At 37.3% G+C, this 15239-nt stretch overlaps 1 protein-coding gene across 1 annotated transcript in view; it reads right to left on the reverse strand.

Moving 5' to 3' along the window:
* Positions 1 to 8162, reverse strand: part of MEOX2 (mesenchyme homeobox 2) — a 65092-nt gene extending 56930 nt beyond the window's left edge. The window contains exon 1 of the mRNA XM_029957476.1: positions 7360 to 8162. Within this exon, the coding sequence (XP_029813336.1) occupies positions 7360 to 7873 (514 nt within the window). The 5' untranslated portion in view covers positions 7874 to 8162. The remainder of the gene's footprint in view (positions 1 to 7359) is intronic.
* Positions 8163 to 15239: the final 7077 nt, after the last annotated feature.

Raw genomic sequence — 15239 nt, forward strand, 5'->3', positions numbered from 1 at the left:
CAAAGCTACATTTTATCTACTTAGTTCCCTTAAGTTTCTGATCACACAATTCTATATTCCCAAACTTCATGTTTTAGCTATTGAAAGAAAATCAATAATTTGTGAAATTTTCTTGGTTATTCACTGTACATTTGGCAAGAGTTACTGCCCACTTGTACTTTTCCTTTCAACTAATAAGAGTATCCTTCAGTTTAGTTTGCTAGTTTTTCAGGAGGCTAAGAATGATCATCTGAAAGTTTACTCAACAGTCCAGACAATATAAGAAGCTGTCTCTACAGACACTTGACGACACATTACCAGTACATTCGCAAAGAACTATCACTTTGCAAAAAACTAAGTTTTTATTTGGGTGTCGTTTCTGGCAAAGCTTTAAGGCTACATTTTTCAAAGAGCAAAATTCCAGGCCTTTAAAATTCTACTGGCATCCACCCGCCTAAGCTGGACCCTCCTCTACGGTTTTGCAGAGCCTGAAAGAAAGATGACTTCATCTTAATCGTTTTCTTGCCCATAGTCATGTAAGATAACTGAGGCTTTTCTTTTCTTAGAGCATTATGGGATCTCGTGAAGAGTGTGGAGAATAATGAGCTAGAGGAAGAGAAAAACAAAAGAAAACAAAAACTGCAGGGGAGTTGGCAGATTTGACTTTAATGACTATCATTGATTACCAGCTTCGGCCTGTTGGACTCTCCACACAGCTGTGTATGTTTCAAACCTAATATTTTATTTTCTAACTGAAACATTTAACATATTGAGGTCTCTAATGTGGATGTTCTACTTCAGATGATATTTTATCAAGAAATTAAGTTTGGAATTTTGTCAATTTGTTAGTGTGTGTGTGTATACATATATATCTTCATATAAACAGATTTTTAAAAGCGTGCTTTAAGAATAGCTGCAATGTCCTAGATAATTTAGCACCCTCCCTGCTTTCTTTTCACTACTAACCTTTCTACTAAAACACAGGAGAAACTAATAACTATAAAAAATAACTCCTTATATTCATAATTCCAGCCCATCTAATGTACCGAGGCTTCAAGAAACATACCTAAAATACATTAGAATGAAAGTTTATGAAAACAAAGAGGACATTTAAATACATTTGAAACATTCAAATTGAATTGATTCTGTGAAATTTTGAAGAGCAATGATTTTTTAATTTAAATCTGTAATCAAAACCCTAACAGTTTTACCACTATGATTTATTCACTTGTAAACTTATGTTATATTTACAGTAAAAGTAAAACTTCAATGATATAAGACTTAAGTCACCAAAATACAGAAATAGTTTAGAATCACTAAACTTTTAGGACATGCTAACTTTTTAAAGAAGCACAGCAGTAATATCATGTAGAATAAGATCATATTTATTCATTTTTAGATCTATATAGCATATAGTGAGCTGATTATTTCTGAAAGTATTTTCCTCTGTTTCATATAAACTCTTTCCAAGAATGTATGCATATAGTACAGATTTTACCTGATGATTCTTGTTCAAATGCACATGGAAGAGATAAAAAAGCACATCATAACCTATTTTCAAACCTTATGAAAACCAGTATTCTAATACATGATACCAAATTTACAGACAGTAATGTGTAAATTCAGAAATATTACATTGCTGTGGAAAATATATCATAAATGAAAGTTTTGTGAATAATCAAAAACTTTTTATTACATATTTAAAATTCCAAATACAGAGAAATGAATAATTCAACCAAATATGAATTTATACTCTTATCAAGTAACTTTCTATTAATTTAGTAGTAAACATGTCAAAAAGTTTCAAATAGAAATACTTGCTCTAAAATTTAAAAGCTATGTCTGAAATTTATACGGATGTATCAATGGATATATTTCTGGTTATTCTGAATCTTAAAATACTATCTAACACAACTTACTGAAAGGGAAAATAAATTCCCTACACTTTTATAACGTAAGTAGAAAACCATTAGAGACAAGGGCATTAGATTTAAATTAATTCTGCTTTCACATAGGTAATGCAAATTGAAGGCTGAGACCTAAATGACCTTTACCATTGTAAGTTTTGCTCCCGGAGTGCAATAAAATATTCTGCAAGGTTTTCTCCAGTTGGATTTTGAACCTCACCGATGACTAAGATTTAGGAGCAGCGCAAACTTTTCTTTACTGTGTTCCTCCATCCCTACTTGCGGGTTTCAGTTTAACATAACTATTCCAATAGATAGTCCTAAGAGCATCATAAGAAAAACAGGAAAATTGTTAGTGCTTCACTTTCTTTACAACCTTTCCAGAAAGCTTATTATTGATAACTAAGCCATATTAATGACCAAAGCACAGAATACAGAGAAATAAGCTGTGACAATAAAATGTGTTTTATTGGTTAAACACATTAAATAGGAAATACATCATATCTCCCTCAATTTCTCTTTTGTGGACTTTGGTCTTGGTTAGTATTTCATCCTTTTTTTTTTTTTTTTTAATTTTAACCACTAGAATCAATCACCAGTACCATAATGCAGGAAATAAAATTTAACTGGCTACTCAAGAATTAATTGTTCTTATTTTATTATTTCAATTAAGGGGGGGAAATGCTACTCCTGATAGATTCAATTCATTTACTAATATATTTTCCCAGAAAATGTTTTATTATTATAAAAAAACATTATGGTAAAAATACAGACAATTTGAGATAAATCATCTATAACTATTAACATATATTAAGAAATTCCTAAACATTTTTATTCTCTAATATTTTTCCATTCTTTGCATATATCATTCATAGGTGTTTATAATCATTATAGAAATGCTTAGAAGAGAGACATGCTCTGAAATTTTAGAAATAAACTACTTAAGTGAACACAGTGTAAAAACTAAAATACATTATTCTATTATATTTAGGTGTTTCTCATTTGAAATGAAAACCTAAAGAGCCCTCACATCTTTGTTTCTGGCTGCCATTTTTAGTATAGCTAACAAAACTGCACAGCATATATATTTTTTAATAGAGTAAGTGACTAAAAGTGGTGCCATTACCAGGCCAGGTACATGTAATGGATTTATATGTGGGAAGTTTTTACGTTATTTAGCTATTAATTCATACTCAAGTTATTTCTGAAATTTAAAAAAGTTCATTTTTATATCAAATATGGAATTAATCTCCCAAATTGCTCTGGATCTAAGGGGGAAACTTTGTCCACTTTTGCGATTTCATTTTTTGTGTAAAATTGATTTCTTAGGGTGTTTAGGACTTATAATAAACATTATGTTATTATAAATGCCAATGCTCTGATGTAGGGTCGATGTTTTCAAATCACACAGAGGGAAAACAGGGTAATATACTTAAAGCGGTTTTTTCAGTTTATTAGTAGAGATCAGCTTACAGGGTGCCAACTTAATGGTTTCCATTCAAAGTTACCATAAATAAGGATTAAAATTTTAAATATTCAGAGCTGGGTTTCTAACCCAGATGAAAGTGTTAGCATAACCACGCTTTGCATTTAATGCTTTCTTTTCCTTTTCAAATGAACTATAAAATAAAGATATTTACAAAGATTTCAAATCCATTTCTATTTTTATATGCATTATTCTTTCCATTCATTGCTAACTTTCAACAATAAAGCACCTTAGTCCTAAAGGGACTGCTGTTTTTGACCTTTGAGTGTAATCATTTGAGACACTCATGGAGGTCAATGGTACTTAGAATTTTTTATGTCAGGTCACCATTTTAAGATGTTCACACCTAAAATTAATCTACCACTCCAAGAAAAAGACTTAAATGATATTTTTTTATTCCATAGATTTGAGACACTTATTTTGTTCATTATTCTTCTATAATTATCAAGACCCAATAAATTATTTTTAATTCTAGAGCAAATGCTGAAAAGCTATAGTCCAGTAGCATAGAGATAATAAAAATTATTATTCCTTTCCGAAAACATGATTGAAATGTGTAGAAAAAATTACAATATAATACCAGAGTTAGAGTGGGTAAGACATTGCTCTGTATTTAAGTTCCAGAGAATTAAGGTAATGCTTGCTTGTCATTCTGCATAGCCAAGCATATAGACAGATATAATTTGGCAACAAATATTTTATGATTATCAGAACTATAAATATTTCTAATTTTACAAGAATCTAATATTATTCAAGACCTTGTAAAATCCACATCCCCAAACCACTCACTTCTTTGTAAATATAATTTTTATTTTTTTAATAAAATATGTGCTTATTCAACTAATTTGAATAAGAAATATTTATATATTTATACTGTATATTGCCTGCATTAACTAAAGTTGGATTGACTAATCTGTTTTCGTCATTTTAACAAAAAGTGGAGACTTTATACGTATTACTACATTGCTTGGAGAACAATCAAATGTAATTGAAGTCAAGTAATTCGCACTACTTATAGACATTTTTTCAGAATCACCTGCTTAGTATAGATTGTTTTAAGTGCAGTTGTAAAGTTTTGATTTTTAAGAGTTCGTTTGAAGACATCACAGATGTTGGCTTTGCTAATAATGCTGGAAAGCATAGCAGGTTCAAAGTTGCAAAAATGTTGAACACATATAAAAAATAACAATGTGCTTCTCCATTAAACTTGGCTATTTTCAATTGTCAATAAACTATAATGAAAGCCCAAAGTCCATAAATATTTGTTTCTGACCCTTAAGCTTCTTGAGTTTGCATATGTGTGTGTTTGGGAGGGGGAATGCATAGAAATGTACACTGGAAAATGTTACCTATTATAGTTTTACCATCATTACCATGGATAAAAATTTCGGTCACTTTTCAATATTTTATGTTGCTTAAAATTCTATTCAAATGTCACAGGGTCATGCACACATATACATACATGTAGAATCTGCATATTACATGCAAGGATACAGAATTTTGGTTCTGACTTTGCCTTGAATTTACACGCCACATTTACTTTCAATTAAAAATATACAGTAATTATAAACTTTCTGACAAGGTCTCTACTATGCATGATAGGACTTTCATCTAATACAATTTCAAATTTTCAAGAGCTCAGAAATTAATCTCATTTTTAAAAAATATTGAAATATTGAAACTGCTATAAACAATATGAGATATGTGTTAATAATATGCCAAAATTATAGTGGTTTTCTACATTGCTTTAGTTTCTGTTGGATCAGAATACCCGTATACTACTATGATATGAAGTAACTGTAAACATTAATGTGAAAGACCAACTGAAATATCACAGGAGAAAGAGATCTTGAATCTAAATCTACCTAAAGATCTAACAAACATTAACACAAATAGTGAAACTGCCAAATTAAATTTTATTTTTAATGAGTATACATATATTTAATGGAAAACCATCACATTTCCTTTCAGTCAAAAAGTTCTTTCAAAATATCCCACCATGAATAGTTCATTCTAACTCCCCAGTGATTCTACCCATGGTGATGACTAATTGTATTTCCCACTCAAGATCTAATCTATTACTACTTTATGTAGCTGATGCAAATTTTTGTGCTTGTTTTTTCAGTACTCTAATTAGTTTCAACATATAAATTTATTTTGCTATATCATTATTTCCCACTAGAAGAAGGTAGCACTATTAGGATAAGTGGTTTTCTTAAGAGACTTGTTATTAAAATAATAAGGGAGCCAGTTCTTGAATATCGCTTTATTTCCCTCTGACCAAAATAATATGTGCCTATATGAAAATTCAGTTTACCCTAAGAGGCTTAGGTGCGTTGATTCAGTTCAGGAAAGGTCTGTCATAGGTTTTTCACTGCATAAAGTTAAATGAGCAGTAAGAGATCCTGTGAATTGCAAAAGTTACAACCTGAACTGGGATCTGTTTCCAAAAAAGTTATATTGATATCAAATGCTGAGCCCAAGAAATGAACACTGTATTTGAAAGGTGACTTTTTATAAAAAAGTGAAGATGGAAACCTTCTTGCTATGGTTAACCTCTAAACTCTGTTTTAAGAGAGTTTCACGTCTCAGTAAAAACCATTAGAAATGAATGATGCTGCTGGTAAGTTTCTAAGAGGTAAGCTAATTTGTGATGGAGCATTAAAAGTTCACCCCCTGACCTTGAAAAGTAAAAGGTGGATTTTAAGTTTGTGACAGAAGAATGTATCCCAAGCTAACGCGGACGAACAACTGATACCACTGCCGCAAAGGAACCTGAAGCATGCGGCTCAAACCCCGCCATTTACGTGGAACCTTACCTAAAGCATCATAACAAGACAAACACTCTCCAATCCTTCACATCAGTATCTGCAATTACCTTCTAGAACTTGTGAAACCAATCCCGCAGAGGGAGAAAACGCGTAAATCTTATATTGAACAAGTGACACTTTCCAGAAAGATGTAACGCAGGCTGTGCGATAGCTCCAGGTCCTTTAACAATTTCATAACGGTACAGATTGTTAGGGGCTTTACGGAGTTGCCCGGCAAACTTCAGTTTCTCGGGACTGCTCCAGTTTACTTGGCGTTTAGTAAAGTTCCCGTTTGCGTGACTACACCGGTTATCCCCACGTAGCTCGGCGCCTCCTGGGCGCACCCTCACAGACCAGCCTCAAGCACTCAGGGAACCAATACTACCCGGGTTGCTGTTTGTTTCCAAACACTTGCCTCCCAGAATACTCAGCTGGAGAGCATCTTACTTTTCACATTTGCAACTCAGATTTTGTATTTAGATTAGCACACCACGAACACAACCTACTATTTAAAAATCTCTTTTCCTCAAGAGTCTGATCATGTATTTACCAATCTCTGACACATTCCTTAAAGTCCTCTGAATTCCTAGATTGTCTTCTTCCCCAAGAAAGGGAAATTTTTACCATTTGGAATAGGGTGCTATTTAAGGAACTCTGAAATCAGAAAAAAAAAAAAAACCTGAAACTTTTTTTTTCTCATACGTTCTGCCAAGTTCCACTGCAAGTTCCAAATATTGTGCAATAATTTGGAAATCCAGTTAACGATGGGAAAAATCGAGCCACTCGGAGTCGGGAACTTGCAAGGGAAAAGTCAAGGCGCGGCAGCCGCACGCACACCCAGCAGACGCTGCATCCCGGGGCGCACTCCCCTCCCCACCGCTCAGATGGAGGTCACGCCTCGCAATCGATTTCACATACTGTCACTTGTCCTTTTTTCTTAACCCTCTGGTAAACTAGTTGGAACCTTGGAGAGATTAACGCGGTTGGCTGCAGTGTTGCCCTTGGGAGAAACACGTGCCCCCAAATAACGGGACCGAAGCAGCCCCACCGAATCCGGCGGCGGGGAGCCGGAGAGGGCAAGACGCAAACCGCCTTCCCCGCAGCCTCCCAGTAGTATGAGGGTCTTCCAAGTCACCTCCCCGCCCTCTTTCGCCGACAGGGCCCCGAGCGCTCTCACCTGAGCTGTCGCTTTTCCTTTTGCCGCCACTTCTCTTCTCCGCCTCCGCGGGTGACAGCGCCTGGCGGCCGTATTCCCCTGGCGCGCACGCGGCCCCGGTCGGGGTGCTGGCCCCCAAACTGGAAGAATTGGAACACAGGACCGGCGGGCTGCTCCCCAGCTCCGGGGGCCCTCCCGAATCCGGCTGGAGGCAGAGGCTGTGGCGAGCCGCACTCGGGGGGGAGGACATCTGCGGGAGGTGCCAGTTGGTTTGCAGAGCCTGGTGCTGCTGCTGCTGGTGGTGGTGGTGGTGGTGATGGTGGTGGTGGTGGTGCCCCCTGTGATGCTGGCTGGCAAACATGCCCTCCTCGTTGGGGTATCCCGCGATTATGCAAGACGAGGAAGAAGTGGAGAGCTCGGGGTAGGACATATGGTCGGATCTTCCATGGAGGGCGAGAGAGGACTGGGAAAACGGGTGCAAGCCTTGCGCCGTGGCGTGAGGGCTGCGCAGGCAGCCAAAGAGCGGGTGTTCCATAGCATGCAAGTCTCAGGTTCCAGGCAGAAGACTTCACGATGCTTCCGAAGGCTACCACCCTCTGTCACCTTTCACTGGAAATCGTGTTTTCCCCCTCCCAAATAAATAACCGCCGTTTCTGCGGAGCTCGGATAATCCCGGTCCTGAGTCCCAGCGGCCAGTCTCCTGTACATATAAACACTCGGACCCGGAGAAGCTTCCCTCCGAGCTACTCAGATGTCAAGAGTAGGAGAGGTTGAAGCCAAAAGAAGGTGGTCCCAGAGAACTGCTTTCAGGGGGAAACGGCTCGGAGAGGTTATAAATAGAGTGTAATGTGAGCTGGGGGCTGGCTTAGGAGCCCGGCGCTGACCACATGCAAACTCCCTCCAAAACTCCCGCTCAGTCTGCGCCACGCGCTCCGGGTTCCACTTCCTATCTCCGGCTGGACGCGCGCAGTGCGTCCACGCCCGCCCGCCCGTGCCAGCCGCCAAGGCTGCGAGCCGCACGCCTGGCGCCTAAACCCCAGCCGGGGCGCACAGCTGCTCCCCCTGCCCCGGGACGCGGCGGCCGAGGTGCTCCGCGGCGCACGCGGCCCCAAACTGGGAACTCAGTGTCCGGCCCGCTCCCCTCTTAGGAAAGGTGTCTTGTCAGTGCCACTTGGGCTCTGGCACCTGCAGGATTGCTAGGGGTACGGCTAGCGCTTGAGGAGCACGAAAGGGGAAGGAGGAAGAAGGAAAAACATCAGAGCTACTTGAGCGCGCGCTCAAAGTGTTTCAAAGTCTACATAAACGCGTGTCCTGGGCGCAGTGGCGCGCCTAGCTTTTCGCAGCTGCCATCTCTGGGTGGGTTGTTACTGGGCTCGCATCTGGTGCCCGAGGCTTCTGGCAAGTGCCTCATGGCAGAAAAGGGCTATTCTCAGCGCTGAAAAGAGAGAAAACCGAGGGGCGGCGAGAGTTGCAGACGGCCAGAGACGAGAGCATCCTCACCTGCGGTGCCAGGTGGGGTCTTTCTTCCTTGGCTTTCTGAACGTATCCTCCTTGCTTTCCTGGTCCCTGTCAATTTCCTAGCCATTGGTTCCCCCAAAACTTTTCGATCTGGAAAATCCGACGTGACATCGTCCTGGTCACATGTGATGTGTATACTGCACGCACATTTGCAGTCTTTCCCCTTAGAAGCCAGCCCATGTCTCCTCACCTCCCTCCAGAAATTCACCCTCTCTTCCGCTCAAAAACAAATCAGCTAATGGCACAGCTTCTACCCCTCACCCCTCACGCCCAAGCCCGCAAGGGCCATGGCTCCATTTACTGGTAAATTTTACAGTTTGATATCCTCCAAACTCGCTAAACCTGGGTGCTGCTTCAGGTCTCCCAGATTGCAATCTGGCATTATACAAAAGGAGTTAGAAAGCTTGCCGCCAGTTAATTAGTATGAGCGACGGCTGGGCTTTGATATAGCCACTTGCTTCCGGGATGACACTGTCTGCTGGGGGCAGAGTCGTTTACACAAGGCCAGCAAGCCGCACGTAATAAGCTACAGAAACAGTCAAGTCCTGCCTGGGACGTGTGGCATCAGAAGATCCGCACTCACCTATACTGCCCAGGAGCCCCAACATGCCACCAGCAGTGTAGCCCCATTATTTTCATTGTCTCAGGTGTCCAGAGGGTGGCTACGAGGTCTTTGAAGTTGTTAATGGGATTAATGACGACAGCAAACCGAACCAGCCATCTGGTTTGAATTAGGAAAAAGTATTGATGAATCTTTGAGAAGTGTCCGGGAGGCAGAACCTTCCCTCCACTGGTCCCTCAGGTTTCAGCCTACTTCTCTCTTGTCTGTTAAGCACTACTGCAGAATAGTGGCCTCTCAATAAACCTTTACATCCGTGTGAAAGTTCGAATTGTTTTCCATTGCTTAAGAGGTGGGATGGGGTGGGGGTGATCAGGAATTCTGAGATTTGTAAGCGCGGCTTTCTTTAACGGAAATTGAGCCCTATTTTGAGGGAAATTAGTTTTGCAGACTTCGTTAAAAAAAAAAAAAAGCTAAAACTTTTGTTCACCAGCTGCTCAGCTTTTCAGTCTGGGTCTGAGCTGGAACCTGCTACAAGCGTTTGACGGTAAGACTTTCTTTGCCGCTATGTTTTGGGAATCTAATATTGTTTTAGACTTCGAAATGGGGTGTTCTGCAGGTTGCACGTTTCTAAGGGTTTTAAGCACTCCCAGGATGGTGTCCAGGTCTTAGATCTTAAGAATGTTTCTTCCTGCCACTCCCCACGCCCTTGGCTCTTTAAGGATAAAAAAAGGAGGGGGTATATTCTTCTAATATGGTCGGAATATTTTTTGAATTTTCATTGTGTTTATGGTTTCAATATGTGCTCTGATATTAAAAGTTGAAGTACAAAGAACAACACTAAACTTCCCAAACTTGAGTAGCTCCTCTGTAGGGATTATGGGTGAATGCATTAAAGGCTTTATCCAAGGAGAAATTTAGGCAACCATCTCCATAAACAGTAACCAGAAATATTTACATAATATAATGGTGTCTACTAAAAGCATTATCGAAAATGTCAGACAACGCTAACTAAAGATACACTGGATCTAGACAGATCAACAAAAAAACATCCACAAAGGTCCCCTTTTGGTTTGCATTACAGTGGTTTAGAGGGAGCAAAGCAACTGAGAAATGAATGGGTTTGAATTTAACCAGCATGGTTCAGGTAACTAGTAAGGAGCAAACACAAACTTTTCACTCCAGGAGCTGCCAGTTCTCCTTGAACCTGTCCAGTGATTGTGCTGGTTTTGTCTCACTTAACTGTGTCAGATGTGAGCAACATGGCCAGAAATTTCTCTACAACCTGCCTCAGTCAGCCAGCCTCTGGAACTATGGGGCTAGAAGATTGGGAAAGAAAAGTTAGAAAATATTAGAAAAAGGAGTCTCTTTGAAAGTGCACAATTAGAACAAAAGCTCACAGGAAAGGCCTTTTTAATTGAAGAGCCAAAACGCGTAATATCAGTAAAAATGATGAAGTCTAGATTTCTAACAGAAAACATAACAAAAAGGGTGGTGCAAAAAGGGAAAGAAGGTTTTGATGCAGTCCAGCATAAGTATGACTTTTTAAATTTTCTCTGAATTTCCAAATATATAGTAATTATTCCATAAAGCTTTTAGTTCAAAATTTTCACTTACTAGAATATTTGGAATAAGAAAAAATATTGATTTTTATTTTCTAAGCCATTGGAAAAAAATGTTTAATGTCCTAACAACAGGAAAAGTTCCTAACATTTCCTTTAACAGCTACTTCAGAGTCCACATCTATATCTTAATATTGAAAGATGCCTTTTTATATATTATGAAGAATAGTGAAAAAGAAAAGATTATAGAATTTTTATAGTTTTCATTTTAAACTATACGTAGTCCAGTGTTTAGCCTATATTTATAATATATTTTGAATTTTTCTGAAAAATATTCTCTTAATACCAATATTTCATGCAAAGTTTTAATATCAAGCAGTGCATTATAACAAGAGCCTGAATATAGGAATAATGTGAGCTGCTAGTTTTCCAGAAACTGTAATCAAAACTATTTAAGCATGTGCTAGGCTCTTTAAATTTGACAAATATGCACTTCTATTATTCCTTTGCTTAACAAAATATTCAATAGTAAAAGAGATTTTTTGTAATTAAGATTATTTCATTTGAAAGAGACTAGAACTTAAATTAAGCAATCTGAAGAGTTTAAATCTTAAGAAACATGATGCTTCTTTTAAGAGTTGCTATTCTTCTGTACATTTGTGTCATGAGGTATGATGGGAAAATATTTAAAATCAAGCATAATCTTTAGCTAAAGATATTATAAACTTTGTCTTGCATTTATCTGCCAGACAAATTTACTTCGGTAGCATATAGACATGATGTATGAATTTAAGTATGGAAAATTAAATCGGAATTGGAATTCGTCTCTGAAACTTGTGTTGTACATAAAAATATGTTTCTGCTATATTTCTCCAAGAAATAACAGTTCTGTCCTTCTGTTGGTTCTTCTGGAATAAAAAATTTTGAAAATATATTATAATTTGCTAAATACTCAATGGTAATTTGTGTGATTTATAATGCACTCCAAGTTTAAAAACTAAGGAATTGCCCTTCACCAGGAATTATGCATTCGCGTATTTCAGGAACAATTTTGCTATGGCTAATGTATGTTATTAGATGATTGTATATACTCTTATTGATTTTTAAAGTAAGTTGTGATTTTTAGTAATATAATTTTTTAGTAGATAAAAGTTGGTGCTTTCACAATAAAATTTGCTGTTTCTATATTACTAAATGAATACTTAAACATTACTTCACAAAAGTGTAAAATAATAGGCTATATACTTTGTTTTTCTAATTTGTCTTCTTCCTACATTTAATTTTATTTCTTTCATAAATTGGTGGTTTTCTTCAAGTATCATGTAGTAAATAATGTTCAGAACACTAACATGAAATATAGATCATGATTGATAATTTTAAATTTATAAGATTTAATTAAAAATAAAAAATATTTGCAATTTTTCATTATTCCAATTCCTTTCCACATACATTTTATGAAATTCTAATTATCCTTTGGGGTGTATGCAAGGAGGATTAAGATGAAGAGACACCGACTACCTCTCAAATTTCAAAAACTTCTAAGTGAACTTCCTTTTGTCCACCTGTCTTAAATTCAGAATTATTCAGCAGTTTTCTTATAATGCACATGGGAAATTACATTCAGTTCCCACATTTTCATTTGCATTCATCTTGTATGTTATTTTTGTTGATAAATGTATACATCTCAAATTGCCTCCCTGATACACCTAACTGTAAGAAGTATAGGCACACTAATGCAAGACAGTTCCCTAATGAAATGCTATATTTTACATTATATATTCTATACCATCAAACTCATAAGCATTAAATTTCTATCCACAATTTAAGGGAAATAAACCATTTATTTCTCCCATGTCATAAAAAGCAATGCTATACTTTTAAGTGGACTGAATTTAGAACAAGTTCATAAATCTTAGAGAAAAAAATCATTCGAAACTAAACACGGGAATTATAGGTAAAACCTTAGTCTTCTGTTTTAAATTTTCCAACCTGAAGAGTTTAACATGACTAATGTAATTTTGGCACAATGGTAGGTTACTCTTATGTGTTTTTATTTTTCATGCTTCATCAATTTGTAGCATGTTTTATTCTTAACGTGGTTCTTTCATTTTGAGCTTGGGTTTATGATTTGAATCACTAAAACTCCCTGTGTTTTAGCTCTGTTAGTATGGCTCTCCCAAAATATGTAATTGCACAGTCTAGTTTTATATGATCCCAACTCAGCAAAGAAACACCAGCTGCCTTTGATATCAATACTTTTGTTTGTAGGAATAAAAAAAATGTGGGGCACCTGGGTGGCTCAGCCGGTTGAGCGTCTGACTTCAGCTTAGGTCATGATCTCACAGTTTGTGGGTTCGAGCCCCACATCAGGCTGTGCTGACAGCTCAGACAGAGCCTGGAGCCTGCTTTGGATTCTGTGTCTCCCTCTCTCTCTGCCCCTCCCCAGCTTGTGCTCTATCTCTGTCTCTCTGAAAAATAAACATAAAAATTTTTTAAATAAAAAAATGTGTATTTGTGTACTAAACAAAATAGAAAGTTAGAGCAAAAACACATGAGGTTTTATAATATACTTTTAAGACTTTAATATTAGTACCTTGATATGATCAGATTTGTAAAAGACTTTGAGAATATAGAGTATTTTTACACAAGGTAATGGCCATGTGAAAATGGATCCAAACAAGAATGAAAATGATTAAATGATAACTATCTGCTTCTGTCTCGCTTGACATAAGGAATTAGAAAGGCGATAGGAGGACAAAATAGGCCCAGGGAAAACCAGAAGAAGGCATTTAGCAGGTGAAAAGACAGAGAAATAAGACAAGCTTAAATATATGAAAAATAATTATACATTTGATAATACAAATATGTAATTCATAAGCCACATACATTTACAATGATGGTAAAAAGATCCCAGGTGCATGTTTTAGTTTAATTGGAATAAAACTAAGTAATCAGAAAGGTTTATGTTTAAACACATACACGGCATATGTATTTTTAATAAAAGAGATATTAACAAAATACTGTTCTGAGAAACGGTTTGAAGCAATCACATGCATACAATGTGAACGTTAGGTACAGATGGGATCCATGCCTAGACAAGGACAAGCTACTGAGTATCTGAAATTCTGAGTACTGGGTGCCTTCTTGACATACAAACCTGTAACCTGAAACTCAGTGTAGTCAATTGTTTTTCTAAATTTCATTTATTTTAGAGAATGATTTCTGCTGAGTTGGGGTAATGGTATACGGATGGGAATGAGCTGTTTTCAAAAGCTTTCAGTGGCTGAGAAAAAAGAAAAAAGGAAGAAACCTATCGGGCCAGCTGCATCTTCTAGCCCTTCAGAGCACAAGGGACTCCAACAGACTCAAACTTAACCAGAACCCTGGAGGGACATCAGCTCTGAGCCCAAGGGCCCAGCATAAGGCACTTACTCAGACCATCAGCTAACAGTCCTTTCCACCAACTACAGAGACCTGTGATCAAAGTGAAGCTTTCTCTACCTTAGGTAAAAGCGTATCATTTCTAGATGACACTTCTTCACAGGGTGACCACAGAAGATTCTTTCCCCCTCCTTGGCTTATTCATGTTGCATGAGCCTTGCCTAATAACCTGAGTGGCTAAAACCACCTTGTTCCAACTCCATGTTTCTAATGACTAATTCTTGAGGCATAAATAACGAAAAGGAAAAGAGAGCTGTGACGAAAAAGGTCAAAGCAATGTTGGAATACTTTATGATAAAATACAGTAAAACTTATTACTGATCTTGAAAGTAGACTACACAGTAATGGGAAACCTGATAGTTCCTTCCTCTAATCTAGAGCATCTGTAGTGATCTGCAACAGCATTTCTGCAAATAACTTATGAAGGATGTGTGCTGGTGACAGTGAGGTTAATGTTCCTATGAAGACATAATCAAAGTCAATTTAAATAAATTTCACCCATAATCATATACAGTAAAACCTCTACTTACCACAAACAACTTTAATATTTCCCCAATATGTTAAATATAGAGAAATAAAAAATGTCATGATATGACTTTCCAGGATAATTCCTACATTTTATTTCATAACAGCTTTCATTTGTGGACCAGTATTACCTGTCAATAGCTTATGAAATGCCTGGATTACTCCAAGTTTTGTTCTTAGTCAAATCATATATCCTATCTTGTTCAGTTAAAAATATGATTTGATCAGGGTAATAATCTGAATCCCTTTGGATTTTTAAGATCAGATTTTCCAAAGTATGTGGCATATCCTGATCT

This window comes from Suricata suricatta, chromosome 2 (genome assembly GCF_006229205.1).
Source record: "Suricata suricatta isolate VVHF042 chromosome 2, meerkat_22Aug2017_6uvM2_HiC, whole genome shotgun sequence".
NCBI lineage: Eukaryota > Metazoa > Chordata > Mammalia > Carnivora > Herpestidae > Suricata > Suricata suricatta.